Source organism: Xyrauchen texanus, chromosome 14, assembly GCF_025860055.1.
Source record: "Xyrauchen texanus isolate HMW12.3.18 chromosome 14, RBS_HiC_50CHRs, whole genome shotgun sequence".
Classification (NCBI taxonomy): domain Eukaryota; kingdom Metazoa; phylum Chordata; class Actinopteri; order Cypriniformes; family Catostomidae; genus Xyrauchen; species Xyrauchen texanus.
Window position 1 is genome coordinate 23017643 of NC_068289.1, and position 25027 is coordinate 23042669.

General features: G+C 41.4%; 1 protein-coding gene and 1 long non-coding RNA gene across 2 annotated transcripts in view; both read left to right on the forward strand.

Moving 5' to 3' along the window:
- The window catches only part of LOC127655024 (uncharacterized), a 69676-nt gene extending 48273 nt beyond the window's left edge, over positions 1 to 21403 (forward strand). The window contains exon 4 of the long non-coding RNA XR_007972002.1: positions 19291 to 21403. This is a non-coding gene — a long non-coding RNA (uncharacterized LOC127655024). The remainder of the gene's footprint in view (positions 1 to 19290) is intronic.
- Positions 21404 to 21879: 476 nt separating this feature from the next.
- LOC127655018 (transcription factor Sp5-like) lies at positions 21880 to 24757 on the forward strand. Its single transcript, XM_052142611.1, has 2 exons — positions 21880 to 22026; positions 23207 to 24757. The coding sequence occupies exons 1-2, from the start codon at positions 21976 to 21978 to the stop codon at positions 24266 to 24268; spliced, it is 1113 nt and encodes a 370-aa protein (XP_051998571.1). The 5' UTR covers positions 21880 to 21975; the 3' UTR covers positions 24269 to 24757.
- The last annotated feature ends 270 nt before the right edge of the window (positions 24758 to 25027 follow it).

Sequence of the window (25027 nt, forward strand, 5' to 3'; positions counted from 1 at the left end):
AGACTACACTTGTCGTGCTGTATGTTTCGGGCTGTAGATTCAAAGAGAACCAGCTCATAAGAGTCCTTCATTTGGGAATTGGACTACACCAGAAGAAGCATATGTTTCCCGCTGTAGATAAAACAAACACTTGTCGAGCCGTGTTTCAGGATGTAGATTTAAAATAACTTTGTTATTGGAGTTGTTTGTTCGAAGCTCGTACTACACTGGTTGTGTTGTGAACCGTTAACGTTCAGGAAATGTCAACTGTACCGCAAGTCATGAAAATCAAATGGTCCCAGTATTTAAAGAAAAAAAAATAAATGGAATGGTTTTTGGTTCCCAACACTAATTGTTACAGACTTTCCATCTTACAATATTACAATCCATCAGAAAGGCATGTAATATTACACTTTTATGATCGTCCAAACAAAGAGTGAAATTTCAATATCTATTAAATCTATTAAATTATTTTTTATATCTATAAATGATTTCTATAATTATTTCCACAAATTACTACTGTCCTGCAGTTGTAGAATATTTTCCTGCATGACCAACAATTTTTCCCCTGAAAAAGTCTACAGAGCCAAAAGTGTGCATGACTTACGAAACATCAATTTTTTTAGTTAAAAGCCCACCGGGTGAAAGAATACATGTATTGGCAAAAGTGTGAATACATTTGCATGAACATGTTAGCATAAATGTGAAAATCTTGGATTGTGTGATATCTAGTATAGTCTGAGCTCAATGCAATCTTACACATGGCCATATGGAAGCACATGTAGCTCATATCTGCTGCAAATGAACTAAAGTTTATCTTCCTGCGAGGCTTGGAGAGAGGTCTGCAAAAAATCAGAGCATGAAATTGCGATTAGCCCCTGTTGTTTGTGCAGACCAGGAACAGGCTACAGGACTTGGCATGGCCGAAGGTGTAACCTGTTTTGTTTGGTCTTGCTGAAGCCCTCCCAGGTGGTGCTCGCAGCTGCCACTGAATAAATGCAAGGAAGACGAGCGGTGAGAGAAGTGGCCAGGACCTGTTTAGATTCAAGAGTCAAAACAACAAATCTGTAACTTAGAGTCAGGGCAAGCAATAGAACTACAAGTCTATAGGTTAAATTCCATCACTGCTCTGTCAAAGGTATACCCATGAAGTCACACCGATCATGGAGAGTAATTTACCTTATTCAGCTGGACCCATTAGTGTCTCTGTGTTAATGGTTTCTTGTTTATTAGTATATGATATCTTGCTTCATCAAGAAAAATTAAATTTATGGACATAAATAATGAAGTGGTTGGATTACTAATGTGGTATAATTTACCAAGCACAAAACGTCTAAAATGCCAAACCTTTAAACAAGGGATCCCATAGGGAAGAAAAATCACAAACTGGATCTTATTCATTTGTCAATTGTTTCTCCAAGACAACAATGAGATTAAATAAAGAGCAAAAAATTAATTAATTGGATCAAAATGTATTATACTTAAGTATTATTTTTTGGGATTTGTACTTTACTTAAGTGCAATTTAAACAGAATTTTTATTATTTTACTTAATTACATTTCCAAAGAAAAAATAGTCCTTAATACTTAAGTTTTTTTTTTTTTTTACTTGAAACAATTTGCTAATTTTTTTCAGATAATTTCCTTCCATCTTACTGGACTGAAGCCATCTTTTCACTGCATCTGAAAAACAACATATGAGCGACCCAGTGTGTTCAGTTATTTCAAATGAAGTGTTGCACAGAGACTGTGTGGAGTTCTGAACATCTGCAGAGATGCAATTTCGGATCTGATTTGAGCTTCGGATATGTTGAAATATTTGTGCAACTAGACCGTATATGACCACCTGACTGAATGTGTTCGTTCAAAACACTGACGGTTTTTGTCCGAAAACTTTATTCTAAACGCCTGCTACATTTACAGATTGGACAGTTATGAACTAGATAATTATAATTTGCGTTGCAAATACAATATATATATATATATATATATATATATATATATATATATATATATATACGTATATATATCAAAAGCAAAGGTGGGTAGGAACTCATTACATTTACTCCGTTATATTTACTTGAGTAACATTTTGGGGAAAATTTTACAAGTAGGTTTAAAATTGGGTACAATTTACTTTAAATTTACTAGTAAATTTTGAATGATTTTTTTTTACTTTTACTTCTTTACAATGTGTGGCGTTACTGTCGTTACATTACTGGGTTTAATTTTAATTAATGTGTAATTTATTGAGAGATTATTGAATGGGGCTTTTATGAGAGCAAAAGTTCACAGCTGCGCGCGATGAGTTTGATGCTGTTGCACTGATGACTTGAGTGGCAGTCTCATCGCTCAAGTGGGAGCCACTTGAGCGATGAGACTGCCACTCAAGTCATCAGTGCAACAGCATCAAACTCTTCAAAATGAAATGCTTTCTGCGCTAGACACAGTGGAAAAAAATAATAGTTCCGTCATGCAATGCCTTCATTTAACACCAAGACAAGCTGATTTCAGGATATTTCAGGATTAAAGTCACTGCTCCAACTACAGCACGCTAAGGTAAATTTTGGCTCTAATTCTAACGCGGGCTTTTCTGTGTAATGAGATGGTCATTTGCAGGGTGATTCTGTAACTGGGCTCTTATGAAATAATTTTTTAAGTGTACATTTTTAAATCAGTGGAGCAAAATATCAGTGTGCTTTGTACTGCATATCATAAGCTGTATTTATGCATTTACTCCGCGCCCTTGCGGCTGGTACTGGAAACTATCACAGCTACTTCAGGCGGATTAACTGTATAAATCCATATAAACATCCAAGTTAATCACTGCCATTTGCGTGATCGACAACTGGAGCGATAACAGACAGTATTTCTGTGCGTGCACAGCGATGTGCGCAGGGCGCGTGCGTGTGAGATGTGCGAGCGAGGCAATCGTCGCGACGAGAGTGGCTGTGTCCGCTATCATTCACGCATTCACTATTTCCTGTATAGTGATTGGCAGTGAGTGCACTATATCTCAGCATTAAATTAACTAAATGAGTGAAATCGGATGATAGTGTCAGAGCTCTGGGGCTGGTTCAGAAACGTCAAGTGAAATTTTTAAATACTTAGGCCTTATTTGTTATTCTTGTCATTTTTAATATATACTTTGTGTTAATATAAAGAGTAAACACATTTGATCAAATATAGAGTACATTTTAAAATGTATCTGTATGTTTTGTCTCTCTATATGTTATTATGTTATTTTAATCCAGTAATGATTTGTCAAAAAGTAATTTACTACATTCAGCATGAAATAAAAGGAGTGAAGGAAGCAGTAAACTCCCAGCTCATACGTCTACCCTGTGGTGGATTGTGGGAAATTAACCGTCATGGAGTGTACTTGAAATGTACGCTTGAAATTAGAGTGCATTGTGGGTAAGAATGAGTGAACAAAAGTAGGGAACGAGTGGCTCACTCAGAATTCAGACATGCCTACAAAATTGCGAAAACATAGTTGATAGGGGGTGGTCTCAGACACAGCGAGTGTTCCACAATCAGGGTTGGCGCCCTACGTTGGTTGTGTACTCTGCATTTAGAGAGCAGCAGTACTGCTGTACAAAACTAATGATCTAAATATTTATGACACTAAAAATGTCATGTTACTGTTGTAATCTCAGTTCCCCAATGGAAGGAACGAAACGTTGTGTTGATTGTAGTAACACAAGGGGTCTCTTCTGAGAGCCTCACATACCTCTGAACTTGATAAAAGGCCAATGTCAAGTTGGCAGACAGAATTTGCATGCCCTACCCCGGACATACGAGTATAAAGGGAGCGAATGTCAGACAGGTTTTCACTGAGGAGTCGAGAATATGGTTAGAATCCCTTTTTTTTAATAGAATAAAATACTTTATTTTTTACACACTATACACATTTTGCATATATAAAGTGAAATGTATTATTTTTCACATATCCCAGCTAAGCTGGGGTCAGAGTGTTGTGAGGTAAGTGAGGATGAAGAATGAAGGGAGCAGTCCTCAGCGCTCCTTAGCGGGCCTCCCTTAGGCGGCTGCCGGGGCTTGCAGTGTGACGCCGACAGGCTGTGGATTCCCCTGGGGTTGGCAGGGATAGAGGGGAGAGCGTAGGCACCAGACCTCTAGCAGCGAGGGGCGAACTGAATAGAACACAAATCCAGGTGGTTAACGGAGAGAGGGGTGCAGAGGAGCGGGAACAAATACAGGACAGGACTGGACAGCGACAATTCTGACGGTAGACAGAAACAGCGTGTAGCGTTCTCTAGTGAGACTCAGACAATGAAGGCAGAGAAAGCAGGGAAAGAAGTAGAGCGCTAATCAGCGGGGAAAACGGAATCAGGTGGGGAAGAATTAGACGAAGAATTAGGGGGAGACGAGAGACAGCTGGGGAGCGAGGGAAAAGGAGAGAAGTAACAAAAGAGGGCCAATAGATGGCATGAGAGTAGAAGGAAAGAACAAGAGCAAAACATACGATATGACAGGACAAGACATGACACAGAGTGCAGGGTCAGCCATGATACGGCGCCCCTGGAGCAGATAGGGTTAAGGGCCTTGCTCAAGGGCCCAACAGTGGCATCTTGGTGGTGCTGGGGCTTGAACCCATGACCTTCTGGTGAGTAACCCTGAGCCTCAACCACTGAGCCACCACAACTGAGGCAAGTTGTGACGTGACTGGAGCGTACGCCGTCCTGGAGATTTATGTACACTACCGTGGCGGTGCTGTCTGAATGGATCAAGACGTCCTTCAGGGCTCTACAGTGCGAGTATTTCACTCGCATTTGCCCCTAAAAATAGATATGTGCGAACTGGAAAAATTATTTACGAACACAGTGTGCGATTAAAGATTACAAACGTAACCCCATCTTTTTAAGATATTTGTTTAAAAATTACAAAACCCACATTCCACAAGCGGAGTTTTCTGTGATGACACGGTCCAGTCAGAGAGAGAAAGGTGAACAATGGAAAAAAGCAACGGTATAGGCGACGTCGCATTTTATTTTAAGCGAAAAAGAGATGAGGAGATAGAGGAATTTGGCGAGGGGGATTCGCAAGGTTCAACTAACGAAGTCTCTTCACAAGGTTTACCGGAGACGGCTAACGTTAGGGATACTGAGAGCAAAGCTACCGTGACCCCCGGTGGAGGGAGAACATAGATTCAATGCAAATTGGCTCAAAATGTTCCCATGGCTTAAGTTCGAAAACAACATCATGTTCTGCAAATATTGTAGAGGGCAGAAACAGGTGGGCATCTCGTCCTTCGTGTCAGGAAACCCGCATCTGAAATAGTGATGGTCAGTTGCGAACGAGTCGGCTCTTTTAGGTGAACGCTGGGACCCGGCTCGCATATCAGAATCTATTTATAAAAATATTTTAAAACAAATTAAGATACGAATAATCAAAAGATTTAAAAATAACGAAAAAACTAATGAAATAATATAGGCCTAAATGCTCAAGCGCACACATTAGTTCTGACTGTCTGCTCAGACTAAAAGCCTCACCTGTAGTTCCTGTCAATCAGACACGCAGTGTCAACCAATGAACCAAAGATGCGTGAGGGAGGGCGGAGCCAACATATGTTGTTCAGATTGTATTTGAATTGTAACATTTATATGCACTTTGTTATGTACATTGAAAAGTTATACTTTAAATGCACACGTGAAATAACATCCTTCTTTTTTACATTTATTTCAATTTGTGGGATGCTGCAGTTTTGCAAATTATTTATTTTTCTTTGATATTGTGCATTATTCTATTATCAGTACCGCCGCTACCTACCAGTTTTAAAACTAAACCCAAAACATCTACAGCACAATAGATGACAAGGGCATTTACCTTATTCTGATGACGAGTAAATATTGACCAGGTTTTGTTTATTCAGTTGCCATGACAACTAGGTTTGCGCATACGCGCCTTCCAAGGACTTCTGAGAACAAAGCACGAAATTGCGATGTTACTGCCCGGATTAGGCAAAACTGTCTGATTCCATTCAGTTTTGAATGGAATCAAGTCGTCATGGCAACTGAATAAACAAAACCTCGCCTGGTCAATATTTACTGGTCAAGTACAAGTCAGACAGAAACAAAAAGAAGGAAAGACATTATATTTATTTTTATTAAAATTTAACGAAAGTACATTTAAATTTTGTGTGATCTACCAGCATTGCCTCTGCGATCGACGTATTGGGCACCCCTGGCATAGGGCATCAATTACCTAGGGGGGGCACCATCTTACCCTAGGATGGCACCAGAAAGTCCACTGACTGCCCTTACACGTTCGCTATACGTTATTCAAGGACCCGAAAGCAGTTGCGGAACACTGACGATCGCTTCACGCTCATATCACGTGTAGGGCATCAATTTGGCCAGCGGTGGCTCTGTCTATTATGCTGTTCAGATTGTATTCGTTTTGATTGGTTAGATTTATATGCACTTTAGTTATAGTAATAAGTTATACTTTAAATGCAAATGTTTAATAGTATTATTTTTCTTAACAAATCAATGCATTTTTAAATAAATTGTGGTTAAGGTATTAAATTTCATTTAATAATTTAATTAGAATTGTTTTAACACCAATTATGAAAAGAGCCGGAATGCCCATTGCTAATCTGAAAAGAGATAGTGTAGCGAAACATCTCACGGCTGCATATCCAGTGCTCTGGATGAGCCCGGAGAAACCAACAAGCTCGGTGTAAGCAGCCTTGAGAAGGCAAGTGCTGCAGTCTGAGGAGGAGAAGAGGAAGCAGCTGAAAATAAAGATAAACATCGCATACTTCATTGTGAAAGAAGAAGAACCTTTCGTCAAATTTGGGCCGCTTATCAGACTCCACCACAAAAACTGAGTTTACATTAATCCCACATACGACAATGTGTGGAGATGATCGGTCAAATTGCTGACATAATGAGAGCTCGCTGGCTGACGTCTAAGTATGCCAGACAGTCAACATACAAAAGCAGCTGGACAACTGATATCCTTTGATTTTAGTAGGCATGGGTTCATTTGTGACTTGGGAGGTATGTGCCGTTCCACAGATGTGTGTCCCTTAGTACACGCACACACACTCATACACGCAGTATAAATATGTATGTAATAAATTGTTTGTTAATAAACTCTGTATTTAATTTTCACTGTGCTCCTAAATTTCTTTGTGTGCTCCTAAATTTTTTCATTTAGGAGCTCATGTACTCCTTGGGAAAAACGTTAGCGTAGAGCCCTGTCCTTGCTCCGAATCAGCGAGAGAAACCTCCGCAGGGCAAGGAGTACAGCCAACAACCCGTAGCACACAGCGCCCCAACCCAGTTGAGAGGCGTCTGTTGTGACCACGACACGTCTGGACACCTGCTGTAGGGGGACTCCTGTCCGCAGAAAACAGAGGTCTGTCCAAGGGTTGAGAGTCTGACAGCAGGAAGGGGTGATAAACACATGGTATGTGCCATGGCGCCATGCCCATCTCGGGACTCGAGTCTGAAGCCAGTGCTGGAGCGGTCTCATATGCATCAACCCGAACGGCGCGACCATGGCCGAGGATGCCATATGCCCCAGGAGCCTCTGGAACTGTGTGAGAGGAACCTCTGCTCCTGACTTGAAGTGAGCGAGGCACTCGAGTACTGACTGCGCACACTCGGTTGTGAGGCGCTCTGACATTGAGGCCTAACTCCAAACCGAGAAAAGAGATGCTCTGAACTGGAGAGAGCTTGCTTTTTTCCCAGTTGACCTGAAGCCCTAAATGGCTGAGGTGCACGAGCACCTGGTCCCTGTGGGCGCTTAGTAACTCTCTCTCAGGATGAGCCAGTCGTCGAGGTAATTGAGTATGCGGATGCCCACTTCCCGTAGCGGGGCAAGGGCTGCCTCTGCGACCTTGGTGAAGATGTGAGGGGACAGGTGGAAGGGAAGGCCCTTGTACTGATACGTCTGGCCGTCGAACGCGAACCGCAAGAAGGGTTGTGTCGAGGCAGAATGGAGACATGGAAGTATGCGTCCTTCAGGTCTACCACCGCGAACCAATCTTGATGCCGAATGCAGGTTAGAATTCGCCTCTGTGTGAGCATTTTGAACAGGAGTCTCTGTAAAGTCCAGTTGAGAACTCGCAGGTCCAAGATTGGCCGCAACCCACCACCTTTTTTGGTACGATAAATTAAGGGCTGTAGAAAACCTTCTTCATCTCGGCTGGAGGGACAGGATCTATCACGTCCTTGAGTAACAGAGCGACAATCTCTGCTCGTAAGGTGCTGCCGTTTTTGGCGTGCATCGGAGTGGAGCGAATACCGCTGAAACGAGGTGGGAGCCTGGCGCATTGAATCACATAGCCGAGTCGGATGGTCCTGGCCAGCCAACGCATTGGGCTGGGAAGCACAAGCCATGCGTCTGAGCTCCGTGCGAGGGGCACTAACGGGACGATCATTTTGGATGTACCGGGTGGGGCCTTGTGGCGGAGGGGAGCAGGTAATAGTGCGTCAGGTGGTAAACATGCTTCCCGAGGCTTGGGTGATGAGAAAAAACTCAAAGCACTTACCTTGCTCCACGCACCCGGCAGGGGTGTGTTGTAGACAGAGGAGGGGGTCCTGTTGGGACGTCCTTGAGACTAGTCAGTGCTGGCCGGCTGGGGCTGGGCAGTCGTGGGTCCGGAGGCGAGATGGCCGCGTCCAGGGAGCCGGGATCAATATATATATATATATATATATATATATATATATATATATATATATATATATATATATATATAAAACATTCACTGAAAGTAAATTGTGACTCAGGCAAACATTCTGTCTAATATATCCTTATTGTGTTGCATGGAAGAAAGAAAGTCATAGGGGTTTGGAACAACATGATGGTGAATGATGATAGAATTTCCATTAAGAATAATCATAATTATGTAGTACATGTTCAATGTGTATTATGTAATGGAATATAGGGGAGTAAACTTCTATTATGTCATTTGTGAAAGTAACGAGTTACTCACTACTTGAGTAGTTGGATACTTTCTTACTCTTACTCAAGTAATTATTTATGTTAGTACTTTTACTTCTACTTGAGTAATTATGTTTTTGAAGTAATTGTACTTTTACTTGAGTACAGTTTTTGGCTATACTACCCTCCTCTGAACAAAACTCTTTTGTAATTATATGTGTACATTGAATTTATTTCTACACTTGCCATCATATTTAAATCATATCTATTAATTTTTAATACCATTTGCTGAATTATTATTGTAACTATGGATTATATTAATAACAACTATAAAAACTAGCAATGAAAATGATTATAATGATAATAAAAATAATGGAATGTGAGTGAATATTAATTATGAATTGTATTATCTGCTCAACAGCAAGGTTTGGTAGCAAACCTCAAAAGTATATTCACAAAACTGACCTTTCTACCCCAAACCTAAACCTAACCGAAAGTGTCAGAAAAAGCAAATGTTACATGAAAAGCACAATTTAGTCATTTTGTGGTGCTTCTATGACACTGTAAGAACTGAAATTAAAAGGTTTAAATAAAGTTAGATTGTACGCGAGATATCGCAAGCGTAGGGAAACGGAGAAGGAAAAGAGGAAGAGAGTGTGAGGAAGAGGTGAGAAGGCACGAGGTAATCGGGTGGAACGAGGTGAAGTGAAGTTTGCAGAAATGTTGAAATAAACCCTGAGTTTTGAGCACAGAAACCTTGGTCTGACTCCTCTATTCAGTGGCCATAACAACTAAGGAATATAGCCAAGAACCCACGCATAATACTTGGTATTACTTAATTAGTAGAAATTTTAGGTACATGTAATTTACTATCATTAAATTGGGTAACAGTTTATTTAACATTACTGTTCTACATTTACGTACTATATAATTACAACAAATATTACTAGGGACTAACCCTAAACCTAACCCTAACCTTAACCCATATTAAGTACATGTAATTACCTAATATTACTCAGTACTTTCTTGGTTATGTACACTGTAAGTATACTGAAAGTAAACGTAATGTAAAATAAAGTGCAACCAAATTGTTATATATAGTGGGTACGGAAAGTATTCAGACCCCCTTAAATTTTTCACTCTTTGTTATATTGCAGCCATTTGCTAAAATCATTTAAGTTAATTTTTTTTCCTCATTATTGTACACACAGCACCCTATATTGACAGAAAAACACAGAATTGTTGACATTTTTGCACATTTATTAAAAAAGAAAAACTGAAATATCACATGGTCCTAAGTATTCAGACCCTTTGCTGTGACACTCATATATTTAACTCCGGTGCTGTCCATTTCTTCTGATCATCCTTGAGATGGTTCTACACCTTCAATTGAGTCCAGCTGTGTTTGATTATACTGATTGGACTTGATTAGGAAAGCCACACACCTGTCTATATAAGACCTTACAGCTCACAGTGCATGTCAGAGCAAATGAGAATCATGAGGTCAAAGGAACTGCCTGAAGAGCTCAGAGACAGAATTGTGGCAAGGCACAGATCTGGCCAAGGTTACAAAACCATTTCTGCTGCCCTTAAGGTTCATAAGAGCACAGTGGCCTCCATAATCCTTAAATGGAAGACATTTGGGACCCTTCCTAGAGCTGGCCGTCCGGCCAATCTGAGCTATCGGGGGAGAAGAGCCTTGGTGAGAGACGTAAAGAAGAACCCAAAGATCACTGTGGCTGAGCTCCAGAGATGCAGTCGGGAGATGGGAGAAAGTTGTAGTAAGTCAACCATCACTGCAGCCATCCACCAGTCGGGGCTTTATGGCAGAGTGGCCCGACGGAAGCCTCTCCTCAGTGCAAGACACATGAAAGCCCGCATGGAGTTTGCTAAAAAACACCTGAAGGACTCCAAGATGGTGATAAATACGATTCTCTGGTCTGATGAGACCAAGATAGAACTTTTTGGCCTTAATTTTAAGCGGTATGTGTGGAGAAAACCAGGCACTGCTCATCACCTGTCCAATACAGTCTCAACAGTGAAGCATGGTGGTGGCAGCATCATGCTGTGGGGGTGTTTTTCAGCTGCAGGGACAGGACGACTGGTTGCAATCGAGGGAAAGATGAATGCGGTCAAGTACAGGGATATCCTGGACGAAAACCTTCTCCAGAGTGCTCTGGACCTCAGACTGGGCTGAAGGTTTACCTTCCAACAAGACAATGACCCTAAGCACACCGCTAAAATGGAGTGGCTTCACAACAACTCCGTGACTGTTCTTGAATGGCCCAGCCAGAGCCCTGACTTAAACCCAATTGAGCATCTCTGGAGAGACCTGAAAATGGCTGTTCACCAACGTTTACCATCCAACCTGACAGAACTGGAGAGGATCTGCAAGGAGGAATGGCAGAGGATACCCAAATCCAGATGTGAAAAACTTGTTGCATCTTTCCCAAAAAGACTCATGGCTGTATTAGATCAATAGGGTGCTTCTACTAAATACTGAACAAAGGGTCTGAATACTTAGGACCTTGTGATATTTCAGTTTTTCTTTTTTAATAAATGTGCAAAAATGTCAACAATTCTGTGTTTTTCTGTCAATATGGGGTGCCGTGTGTACAATAATGAGGGAAAAAAATGAACTTAAATGATTTTAGCAAATGGCTGCAATATAACAAAGAGTGAAAAATTTAAGGGGGTCTGAATACTTTCCGTACCCACTGTATATATCGGTCACCCTGCTCTCGGCATCAGCCATTCACAAAAATGAGTATGTCAAAATTACTTCTTTGTGTCTAATTTTAGATTCTAAAAACAAATGAGACAATGTTGATATTTAAATAAAACATAACAAAGATCTCAATTAAAGGGGTCATATAATGCCATTTTTGTACAGTTAATATGAATCTTTAGGGTCTAAATGAAAACTTTGTAATATACTTTTATTAAAAATTCTCATTAGTATTTTAAGAAAACACTAATTTTACCTGCTCAAAAACAGCTCTGTTTTCAGCACGCCGTTTCAGTGCATATGACTTTAAATGATAATGAGCTTTGGTCACCCGCCCCTCCGTACACAGTTTTTAATAACACAATAACCATAACGCGTTGTTCATTATAAGCGTGGGATTATGAATTATATTGAGAACGTTGTAACGTTATGGAAAACATGCCGTAATGTACCCTGAGTGTAAACATTAGCCACATTCATTGTGAAGCGTGCAAGCGATTTGCAAAGATTAATATAAAGGTTAATAAAACGTTACACTTACTTCTTCTGGAGGTGCAGAGGGAATATAAATAGTTGGTACCGAATCTTTTTTCAGCAGCAGCTTCTTAGCAAAACCAGCTTTATACTGACCCTCGTTTATAAAGCAGTCTGGTGAAAAATGATTCGCGCAAACATGAATGCATTGACGTTGCTCGTGGGGAATATTCCTATCGTAAACAAAACTCAGCCACTGCGTCTTCAGCGGTTCAGATTTAGGAACATCAAAATGACTGCTGTGTTCGTTATTACACCGAAGAACAGAACACCACAATTAAATCGCTTAGGCGCCATTCTGCTCCAGTGTATCAACAATGATGACGGACTATGATTGACAGCTCGCTCACGAGCGAGGGCGGGTCTGTGTTGAAACACTGCTGTCAATCAACAATCCTGGGAGGGGCGTCCGACCGTGTGACGTCACAAGGTCGAACGGCTCGATTTGAGGCAGGGGAAAATATATAAGGAGATTAAAACAAAAACACTGGATGGATTTTTATCATAATAGGATGGTTGTGTACAGGCACAGCCAACACAAATTTCAGTACAATCAACTTGAAAAAGTGCATGTACCATTATATGACCCCTTTAAGTCCGCTGATCTATGCACGAGCAACCTCATGAGCAATACAAGTTTCCTCTGGGATTTTTCTAACATAGTTTTCAATTATTTTGTTGCACCTTTAAATGTTTTTTTACATGAAAAATTGGTTCATCAAAGTTGTGCTGTTGTAACAGCGTACCCAATTGTTAAACTGGGTTTCTTGTTAAATCTGAATGTTAATGAGCTCGCACTCAGAACAGAATGATTAATTAATTAACAAAGAGAGCCTAAATCTTTCCAAGGACAATCATGTACACTGGGCTCCAAACCCCCTTAAATATTCTTCTGAATCTAAAATTAGTACATATCTGTGAACTAGATGTTCTGGCCCCGCAGCATAATCCAGAACCTCTGGTCATGCTTGAGGAAGCCAGACGTGACCCCAAAATTACCGTGAACCGGCGGGAACAGATCGGGTTAAAGATGTGTTGCCACACACCGCGGTGAGCTGGTATTTAAGGGCCGACCTCTCCCACATCCCCAGACCACAGGGCAATTGGCACAGTGCTTCAGTGCTGCCTTTTCAACCTACAGCCTGAGTGCAGGCAACAGTATCAAATTTCAGGAGAAAATGTTGGAAATTAGCAAGAGCAGAGTCAGGCTACACAGCGTCGATGCAGAACACAATGGCAGCTTTCTGTCAGGGAGAAACTTCAAAGGGCCACTGAGTGACTACTCTGAGTTGGACTTTGTTGTAGATCACTGAGGAAATTCACAGATGTTTTCTCATACGAGACACCATTACTGAGGCTGTCGTAGCCGGTAGCCCCAAGCATTTCGCTGCCTTGCCATGTCTCTTGCTCCGTCTTTTTTGCGCTTGTGTGCGAGACAGATGTGGAACCCTTTTTTCTTATTTTCTTACTTTCTTTTCTTCTGCTGTCTGTCCAAAGAACATGAAAAGGTAGACATTGTCTCCTGTCCAGAAGAAGCCCTAAAATGAAACTAACTGTTGATGATTGCATCACAAAAATCCTTTTAAGTTGTATTTCACTGAATGTCAGCATTGAACTTTTAGTTTAGAATGATGTTTTACAATATTTACATGTCATTTGATTAAGAATTAAATTACTGAAAACTAATGACAATCTTTTATTCTTCTTTTACAGATTGCCTTCAACCTTTTGCTATGAAATGTGCTGTACATATGAGGAATAATAATTTATGTATACTTTACATTTCTCAGTGTTTTGGTGTTTTTATTGTGAATGACAAATGTGCTATTTATCTAAAAATGCAGATGTGGCTAATTAAACAATGACTTTCAATGGCAGCTTGTGCAACTTATAATATTTAAAATAATGTTGCCAAACAACATGATTTTAATGGGGTAATGTGACCTGTTATTTATTTTATTTTTAATCTTGATTTTTTTTAAAGGGTTTGTGGAAATCCTCTTGTTTGATCCTAACTGTTCATAAGTGATTCCTACAGACAGCTCAAAGTGTGTACATCAACTTCTGTTTAGTATATTATAGCAGGCAAGCATTTACATGCATGAGCAGGGCTGTAATGTGACGTTTTAAGACTGTAAGGGACCATTGATATTTACAATATCGGTCAGATCTTAACCCTACTTCACTGGTTCTTATTATGCTGATATTATGAAACCCAGCAGCCTGGTATTATATTTATTTAGCAACTACAGAGCACAGTTTCAGAAGGAAAGCATCTGGAAAGTAATGGCATGGGTTGTGAATTTGGGTAATGTTTCAGTCTTGTCCAATGTTGAAGTTCTCACTGTTTATCTCACTCCAATCTTGTGATATGTGTTGTTTCCCACTCTGAGAAAATACATATATCTAGTAGTAATTTATGTAATAACTACTTTGTATCAAAATGAAACTAACTCACAACCAGGCCTTGGTGGAAGACATTTGTTACATTTTCAGCACAGATTTTTAGGGAAAGTCTGAATATTGCAGAAGGAATTTAAACATTTAAGTGCAAAATGTTTTAAATGGAGCTGAGAGTACATTGCTTAATTGGTAGTTGAAAGCAATTTGCCAATATATTTAATAAACAAACATGCAAAGGTTGGGCAATGCATTGAGCTTTTATGAATTAAATTTTGCGGAGTTCTGCGCACGGAGATTCCAGGCCTGCTCTTAACTCTGTATGACATGAAGTCAGTGCTGGTTAGATTACTTTTGAAATGTAATCTGGCATGGATTACAAATTACATGAGTTTACACGAATCTAATTACTTTTGGATGGCATTTGAATTACTGAATGCATATTTTGATGAAAATCAAATAATTAATTTGAATTGTCTAATGTACCAATTAACACTCATTTCGTTAAACATTAGAGGAACATATAGCAAACTATTGCTATATGTCTGCTTATGAGTAAAACAAAGGTGCATAAAGGGTAATAAAAATATATAAATAAACATTGTTACCTAAAATAGAAGACAATGAGAATGCATGTAACATTCATATTATTTTTCTGTTTATTTGCAGCCATATATCTCTGATATATGTCTGTGCTTTCAATTTAACTGACCAGATTTATTTATTTTTTACTGCATATTTTTTTTAGATTATTATGAATAGTTGAATCAAATAAATGAATCAAATTCTGAGAAAATTTCAGATTTCATAATCCATCATAATAGTTAGAGAAACAATCCTAATCAAATTAAATTGTTTTCGTAGCAAATTGTCACCCCTGATAATCAGTAAATTATGAATTTGTTATTGCCATTGGCTGATTGGTAATGTAATCAAGAAAGTACTCATTTATCAACGTTAACTGTAATCTGATTACGCACACTATAAATTCTGATGCAACCCAATTGCAATTACTCGATTTTCGTAATCTGATTCTGTAATGCAGATTACATGTAATGTGTTACTGGCAGCACTATAGGAGGTTACCATAACATGTGATCATTACATATGACCTTTTGCTTCTAGAACCTTTTGTCACGATTACCTGTTGTCTGCCCTGTGTTCTCTGTCGCACTATCACGTTTATGTCATGTTTCCTTGTCTGCTCCGTGTTTTCCACTTCACCGTCACCGTTCGCACTCCATGTCGTGTTTTCCTTGTTGTTCGCCCCGTGTTTCACTGTCCTTGTCTAAACTACATTTCCCACAATTCCCGGCCTTCCTCTCTGCCTGCACTCATCATTGTTTTCACCTGTGCCTCGTTCAGTCTCCACTTTGTCCGTGTATTTAAACCCTGGTTCTTTGTTCAGTCTTGGTCGATCGTTGTTGAATGTTACCGTTTTACGTTCATGCCTCTGTCAGTGTGTGCTACCTCTTTTCGTGTTCGTTCGTTCGAGGATTACCCTGCTGTTCGTGGATGTTAGTCAACTCGTGTTCACCCGTGTGTGAGTTTGTGTTTGTTTACTTTTCCCCTCGTGGACCTTTTATTTGCTCCAGTGTTTGTTTAATGTTGATATCGTGTATGGTTTCTTGTCATGCCTTTGCCCCGGTTTCCTGCCCATCGTGTTTGTTCTCCTAGCTGTGTGTTCTGTTGTTTGATAGTTAGTTTTTCCCATCGTGGACTTTCCTTTGTGTTTACCTTTTTGTTAATATATATATTAAACTGCGTTTGGATCCTAACCTTCTATCTGCCGTCCCCTGATTACCCACACCGTGACAGAACGATCGACCACACATGGATCCAGCAGCCTATTTGGCGAATTATCGGCTCCTTTGCCTCAAGCAGGGGGACCGCCCTTTGGAGGACCACATCCAGGACTTCCTTCACCTGGCAAGCGTCTCTGACTTCCCGGACCCAAATCTGGTGAGCTTCTTCAGGGGCAATCTGAACGCCTCACTGAGGGAGCGGTTGCCACCGGCAACGCACGAGTGGACTACCTGCGGCTTCATAGAGGTGACTTTGCGGGTCGGCGGATCGCCGGATCGCCGTTAACCGTGGGCGACGCTGAGGAGGACCCTACCTCTCCTCCCTCAGTGGTGACTCTCCAGTCGCCCATGGCGCTTCTTGTCACGCCACCCCCATCTGTAAGCGAGCTCCCCTCCTTGCCAGTCGCCCTCCACGAGCCAGCGCGGTCCACTTCGTCTGCCCGGAGGAGGAGAAAACGGGCTTCCGCCTCCCGGCCCATGCCTGCCCCGGTCTGTGAGCCAGACCCCTCGCCTGCCCCGGTCTGCGAGCCAGAGCCCACACCTGTCACCGTGAGCGAGCCAGAGCCTACGCATGTCACGGTGAGCGAGCCTGCGCCCACGCCAGCCACGGCCAGCGAGCCTGAGGCCATGCTGACCAGGAACAGCGTCACAGCTTCGCCAGTCGCATCAGCCCGGAGGAAGAGGAGAAGGGGAAAGGTCTATGCTCTCCAGACTCTGCCTGCCGCAGCCCCGTGCCCTAAACCCCTCTTGGCTCTGCCCTCAGCGTCCAGCGAGCCCAAGCCCACGCATGCCACGGCCAACCAGCCAGAGCCTGATGCCCCAAATGTCAGAGAGCCAGCGCCTGTAGCCTCGACCGTCCCTGAGCCAGCGCCTGTAGCCTCGACCATCCCTGAGCCAGCGCCTGTAGCCTCGACCTTCCCTGAGCCAGCGCCTGTAGCCTCGACCGTCCCTGAGCCAGCGCCTGTAGCCTCGACCGTCCCTGAGCCAGCGCCAGCAGCCATGACCGTCCCTGAGCCAGCGCCAGCAGCCATGACCATCCAAGGGCCAACGCCCATTGCCAGGACCATCCAACAGCTCCCGCCTCCCGAGCTTTCCAGAGCTCTGCCTCCCGAGCTTTCCAGAGCTCCGCCTCCCGAGCTTTCCAGAGCTCCGCCTCCCGAGCTTCCTACGGTGCCACCTTCCTTGGCTCCGTCTCCTGAGCCTCCCACGGCTCTGCCTCCTGAGCCTCCCACGGCTCCGCCTCCTGAGCCCCTCGAACCTTCCTCGGCTCTGCCTTCCTCAGCTCTGCCTCTTGAGCCTCCCTCTGCTCTGCCTCTAGAGCCTCCCACGGCTCCACCCCCTGATCCTCCAGAGGTTTCCATGGTTTCGCCTCCCTCGGCTCCACCTCCTGAGGCCCCAGAGCCTCCCTCAGCTCAGCCTCCTGAGTCTTCAGAGCCTCCCTCAGCTTCATCTCCAGAGCCCCTCGCAGCTTCGCCCCCGGGAACTGTCCCTGTCCTGAGGCCGCCTCCCAGGCCTCCTGGACCTGTCCCTGTCCAATGGCCGCCTCCCAGGCCTCCTGGACCTGTCCCTGTCCAATGGCCGCCTCCCAGGCCTCCTGGACCTGTCCCTGTCTTGTGGCCACATCCCAGGCCCCCTGGACCTGTCTCTGTCTTGTGGCCGCCTCCCAGGCCTCCTCGAACTGTCCATGTCCTGTGGCCACCTCCCAGGTCCCCGGAACAGGCCCCTGCTCTACGGCCATCTCCCAGGCCTCCTAAATCTGTCCCTACCCGGTGGACGTCCCCCGGGCCACCTGACCCGGTTCCCTGCACACACCCCCAGAGACTGCTTACCTGCCCTCTCGGCCTCCCTGGTCTGCCTGTCTGCCCTTTGGGCTCCCATGGACTGTCTCATCTCCCCTTTTGCCTCCTTGGACTGCCTAATGTCCCCTTGTGCCCCCTTGGTCTGTCTCCGTGTCCCTTGAACCCCCTTTGGTCTGTCTGTTTTTCCACTTTTCTAGCCCCTCTCTCCTGGAACATTTGTTTATCCCTGTTATTTTTCCTTTTCGGTTTCTTAAGACCGTCTGGAATCCGGTCCTTTTGAGGGGGGATTCTGTCACGATTACCTGTTGTCTGCCCTGTGTTCTCTGTCGCACTATCACGTTTATGTCATGTTTCCTTGTCTGCTCCGTGTTTTCCACTTCACCCGTCACCATTCGCGCTCCATGTCGTGTTTTCCTTGTTGTTCGCCCCGTGTTTCACTGTCCTTGTCTAAACTACATTTCCCACAATTCCCGGCCTTCCTCTCTGCCTGCACTCATCATTGTTTTCACCTGTGCCTCGTTCAGTCTCCACTTTGTCCGTGTATTTAAACCCTGGTTCTTTGTTCAGTCTTGGTCGATCGTTGTTGAATGTTACCGTTTCACGTTCATGCCTCTGTCAGTGTGTGCTACCTCTTTTCGTGTTCGTTCGTTCGAGGATTACCCTGCTGTTCGTGGATGTTAGTCAACTCGTGTTCACCCGTGTGTGAGTTTGTGTTTGTTTACTTTTCCCCTCGTGGACCTTTTATTTGCTCCAGTGTTTGTTTAATGTTGATATCGTGTATGGTTTCTTGTCATGCCTTTGCCCCGGTTTCCTACCCATTGTGTTTGTTCTCCTAGCTGTGTGTTCTGTTGTTTGATAGTTAGTTTTTCCCATCGTGGACTTTCCTTTGTGTTTACCTTTTTGTTAATATATATATTAAACTGCGTTTGGATCCTAACCTTCTGTCTGCCGTCCCCTGATTACCCACACCGTGACACCTTTAGTTGGATTTCTATTTTTCTGGATTTCTGGTATATAGGAATACATCTTATAATTGGATGTGATGGTTAAAAAAATCAACAGAATTGTCCCCTCTTGCAATTTTCTGTGGACTTCAGGAAAACTGAGATCTTCTTTTGTCCCAGCAGGAATCCCCCCTCTGTGTGCAGTGCAGGAGGAGAAATCTTAATCCCATCAAAAGAACTGATCTACTTCAACATCAAGCACTCCAAACAGCTCAAAAAGGAACAGTTTAAAAGTCATAGATTAGAGACATCTCTCTGTGGGTGTTTACTTGTAAACAATTTTTTCTCTGTCTTGTTTTTATTTTGTCTGCCCTTTACATATCAAATATCATCTCCAGACAGTTTACTTGCCTGCAAAGCTCTTAAATTACTCTTGGTAAACAACTTCAAAGCCTTTTACATTTTTATTACACATTTGCCATACTTATTCATTGATTCTTGTCATGTTTGTTGAGGTGACACATGTTGGAGATTGAGTTGCTCATTGAAGGCTTGACTGGTTCGGGGCGGAGCAGAGGGAGGAGAACTGGAAAATGTTCAGACTATATCAAAGATTGGATCTCCTCCTCTTTCTTTTTCTGACTGTGCATCATAGAACTTAGACATTATCATCCTGTCACGTGCCACCTCCACATTGTAATGAGTTGAGTTTGACAAGCCCGGTTTGTTGTGGGACATCAATTGTTCTTTCTTAACTGATTTGTCATGTTTACTTAAAGAAGACAATGAACATTAGTCTCACTTTAATCACAAGCAATTAGTACAGCCAAAAGAGGAGTAATTGAATGTTTTAAAGGATTTATCCAACTGATTTGTTGACTTAAAGAAATACTGTAACCCATCCTAATTTAAAGACCAATTTGAGAAAATGTGTGTTTGCTAGCATTAAATAAATTGATGTAATCAAATTTGATGTCTAAATGTAATGCTAAAACTTTTGAAAGATTAATCTTTAATAGCTCTTCAAATTTCAACAGGCATGTGAAGTAATTACCTTCGTGTGTGTGTGTGTGTGTGTGTGTGTGTGTGTGTGTGTGTGTGTGTGTGTGTGTGTGTGTCACTTTGTGGGGACCAAATGTCCCCATAAGGATAGTAAAACCCAAAATTTTTGACCTTGTGGGGACATTTTGTCAGTCCCCATGAGGAAAACAGCTTATAAATCATACTAAATTATGTTTTTTGAAAATGTAAAAATGCAGAAAGTTTTCTGTGAGGGTTAGGTTTAGGGGTAGGGTTAGTTTTAGGGGATAGAATATAAAGTTTGTACAGTATAAAAACCATTATGTCTATGGAAAGTCCCCATAAAACATGGAAACACTACGTGTGAGTGTGTGAGTGTGTGAGTGTGTGTGTGTGTGTGTGTGTGTGTGTGTGAGAGAGAGAGAGATTTCATTTGATATCTATATCTTTAAGGAATATATGGTAAATAAATCAGAAATGAACTTTTCCATATTTGCCCCAGACTGATTTTCAGGGGCATTTTTACTGTTTATGTAACCATTAAAAAATATACTTAGTTTCATTCTTTTTTGTCTAATACTACTATTTATAAGTTCAGAAACATAAATTCTCGATGTAAGATAATTATGAGATAATGTGTATAACTAGGCTTAGTTATTAAGAAATGTATTTAAAAAAAAATAATAATTTTTTGGCAATTCTGGTGCCATTTTCCTCCCATGCAACCCCTGGTAATTTCTGACCCTGATATGTATAACATACATATGAATTATATTTACATATAAAATAACTAATTATTGAAGTATCTTAATATATTTTTAATTTCATGTATATATAAATATACTGTATACAGACAAACACATATATACATATTCATTTAAACATAAACATTTGGGTGCGTTTATTAATTTTGTTTCTGTTGTTATTATTGCATTTGCTCCCTGGATAACTTTATTCGTACAATTTATAATTATACTCTTAGGTTATCAACACTAGATTAAATCTATTCTACTTATTTTTTTTGTTTGTTTTTTTCATGTTTCTTAATGGGTTTAATTTGTATCTATTCTACTTATTCTGCCCATTGCACGTGCACTCTTCACGTGGCACAAAATTACACACCCCATGTGTTTACTTTTTTGAATACTGAATTTGTTTTGTAATGTTATATATCTTTCTAATTAGTGAATAAATGACATTTTAACTGTGAATTGTTGGAGCAACCCATCAAGTTGAATCTCTTGTAAACTGTATGTCCAATAAACGTCGATTCTCCTCCCGGTTATTGAGAGTAAGGTAAACTTTCTACTGAGTCAAATTATTTCTTCCTCTTGAAATTATCACATGAGCCTGTATGATATCACAGGAGATAACATACACTCGCATTGTCACACAACAAATACTTAAACAGAAAGGGGGATCGGGTGACTCCGGTATCCAATAGTGGGGGTCTCCAGGCGCGATCGGGGTCTTTGATCAAGAAAATCCAATTATTTGTGTATATACATTTCCCACATAGCGATTACTTCATTAATTGTCCCGCCTTTATCTATCCCACAACCCCCCAAACCGTGTGGATTCAGAGGATTTGCTTCCCCCTCTCAAAGAGCAGCTCTTCTCTGATCATTGGGCAGCGGCGAACTTCAAAGTCATAAATCTCACTCCTGACTGGCTGGCAGCCCACCAAAGTCCTTATCAAATCCTAAGAAGTGATTCTACACTCCCTCAGATAGTGCAAGGACGCGACGGGACAACACTTTTCCATTAGAAAACGTTACCTTACTTTATTACGGATCGCATTTGGTTTGTTTTTAGTGGGAAGCTTGAGGAAACAGAGGAGCTGTTGCCATGGCAGCTGTGGCTGTGCGGAGGAACGACACACTAAAGGCATTTCTTCAGGTTCGTGAAAAGTTTGAAATTGTGTTTAAAATGTATTTCATATCACAAATAAATGACGGGTATTTCACGAGATCTCTCTTACAACGGGCAAACTTAAGCATTATCTAGACATTTCTACTTTATTTGGAGACACGTTTCAAACGACTTCATATTTATATGTGAAAAACACAATGAAGCGTTTGTACTATATGTGGTGGTCTTTTTTTTTAGAACTATTTAGGTTGTCATACATAAAGTTTATTTTTACATTTATTTCAAAATTACGCACATTCAAATTACCACAAAATTTAACTAAAATACATAGACGAGTAACTTTGAACATATCAACTGTCTTGTTTGTTTATTTTTGCTCACATATTTTAATATTGCATCAGCATAATGTTTCATCTCATTTAACATTGTAAAACATTGCACAGTCTAGCTACAATTAGAAAAAAATGCCTTTTGTAGTCTTCATAATAGAAATATTCCGGGTTCAATACAAATTAAGCTCAATCTACAGTACTTGTGAATAATTAAAAAACAAAATATATTTCAAATTGTCCATCCTTCTAAAAATAAAATAATAGCAAAAATCGGGGTTTCAGTTCCAATAGCAGTGAGTGGGGCCAATCTGTAAACATTCAAATAAAGACATAAATAATGTGTGTTAACATGATTTTAGTGTCATAAAATCACATACAAACCTTTTCTGTGTAAAGTTAATGTGTGTGTTAACATGATTTTAGTGTCATAAAATCACATACAACCCTTTCCTGTGTAAAGTTATTGCCAATTTTACAACGTCATTGCTATGACGTTAAACCCTAAAACAACTGTAAAAGGACAATTTAAACAACTTTACAGCTCAAATAACACACAAGTTTGAACAGAAAACAAAAAAGGGAGCACTTTTATAAAATGATAAGCTTCACATTTCTGCCTTCAAATCCTCAACATTTTGGCCACATTGACTTCCATGGTAAGTGCCTCACTGTAACCTTCTTTTTTTTAAAAAAATTTTTTAATAAAAATTGTTAATCAACATTATGTCACAAATGCAGTCAATTGAGCTTAACTTGAATTGAACCTGGAATATTCCTTTAACATGAAACAGACTCTGTGTTACAAAGTTGACCTAAAATCTTCAGACAGTGTTATTCAAGCATGTATTAACTCCGTTCTTTATTATATGATCCAGGATCGCACTCCAAACTCCTCACCGGAAAACAGCAAACATTCTCCATTGGCACTTTTAGCAGCAACGTGTAACCGGATCGGCCATCATCACAGATCCACTCCCACAGACTTTATTCAAGTTCCCTACGACACGACCCTCGGCTCGCCCTCGCGGATTTTCCACCCTTGGAGTAACGAGGCGAATCCCCAGTCCACACTTTCCAGCAATTCCTCCTTCGGACTGTCCACGAAATCTCACCTGCAAAGCTCCTACGCCTCCCACCATGAGCTCCCGCTAACCCCTCCGGCTGACCCCACATATCCTTATGATTTCTCTCCTGTCAAGATGTTGCCATGCTCCGTTCAGTCATTACAATCAGCTTGCCCACCCACGTATGTTCCCGCTGTTACCTATGCGGCGCCAGCCCCTATCCCACCTGCTATACCTGGTTTCATGACGGGACATTCAGGCCTGGTCCATCAGCAGCAGAGACAGCTGTCTCCAAATCCGGGGGAGGATATACCGTGGTGGAGCCTTCAACAGGGCAACCACGTCAGCCATCCATCAACACTCGCTCCCCATCGCTTCCCCATCCAGAGGGGTTTGGTCTTAGGACACACAGACTTTGCACAGTATCAGACACAATTCGCGGCCCTTCTCCACACCAAATCCCCTCTGGCCACTGCCCGTCGCTGCCGAAGATGCCGGTGTCCCAACTGTCAATCATCAAGCTCCAGCGATGAGCCCGGTAAAAAGAAACAGCATATCTGTCACATCCCTGGATGCGGGAAGGTTTACGGCAAAACATCGCACCTGAAGGCGCACCTTCGGTGGCACTCGGGCGAGAGACCCTTCGTGTGTAACTGGCTCTTCTGTGGGAAAAGTTTCACCAGATCTGACGAGTTACAGAGACATCTGAGAACTCACACTGGGGAAAAGCGCTTTGTGTGTCCGGACTGTTGCAAGAGGTTTATGAGGAGCGATCATTTGGCCAAACATGTAAAGACACACCAGAATAAGAAAAGCAAAAGTCACGAAAAGACTTCTGATTCTGTGAAAAGAGAGGACATGAGAGCTGTGTAGTTTTCTCAGATGACCATAGATTAGTGCAATATACATACCTTGATCAAGTTCAGGATAATAATGAAGTGAAACTAAGCTGGAATGTTTTTTTTCTATTTTCAAGAAGGTAATTCTTTTAGTAATAATTATAATAATAAAAGGCTAAAAATACCGGCAGCCTTTTTTGGACTTGTAAATATAATTTTCCAGTCATTCTTAGTTCCTAAAGGAACCCTGGAAAATGTTTCATATCTCTGAGCGACCCCCAAAAACATGAACAAGTTTTAACTTGTGTTAAGATCTTTGTCTTCGGTGGAAGATTTCTTTATCCTGTATATATATATATATATATATATATATATATATTGATAGCTTTTGTTGTATGAAAGTGTCAGTTTTTCGCTCCTTGTGGGGTGTTTTAGCATGCTATTGATAACCATCTGTTAAACAAAATTAATAATGAGTGAAAATAAAGAATATGACTTGTACATCCCATTTAAACATGAAGAGTTGAGGTGAATAGATTTTTAAATTAATTTTTTTAATGGGAAATTGCAAGTTCAATGCAAGTTAGATTGCAAGTTCAATGCAAGTCAAAGTTTGAATTTGAGTACGTTTTATAGTGTGTGAGTGTGTATGAAACACTTACAGGAATATTCCGGGTTCAATACAAGTTAAGCATAATCAACAGCATTAATGTTGATTTTATTGTAAAGCAAAATCTGGGTTCCAGTGAGACACTTCAAAAGGCAGTGAATGGTGGTCAATCTGTAAACATTT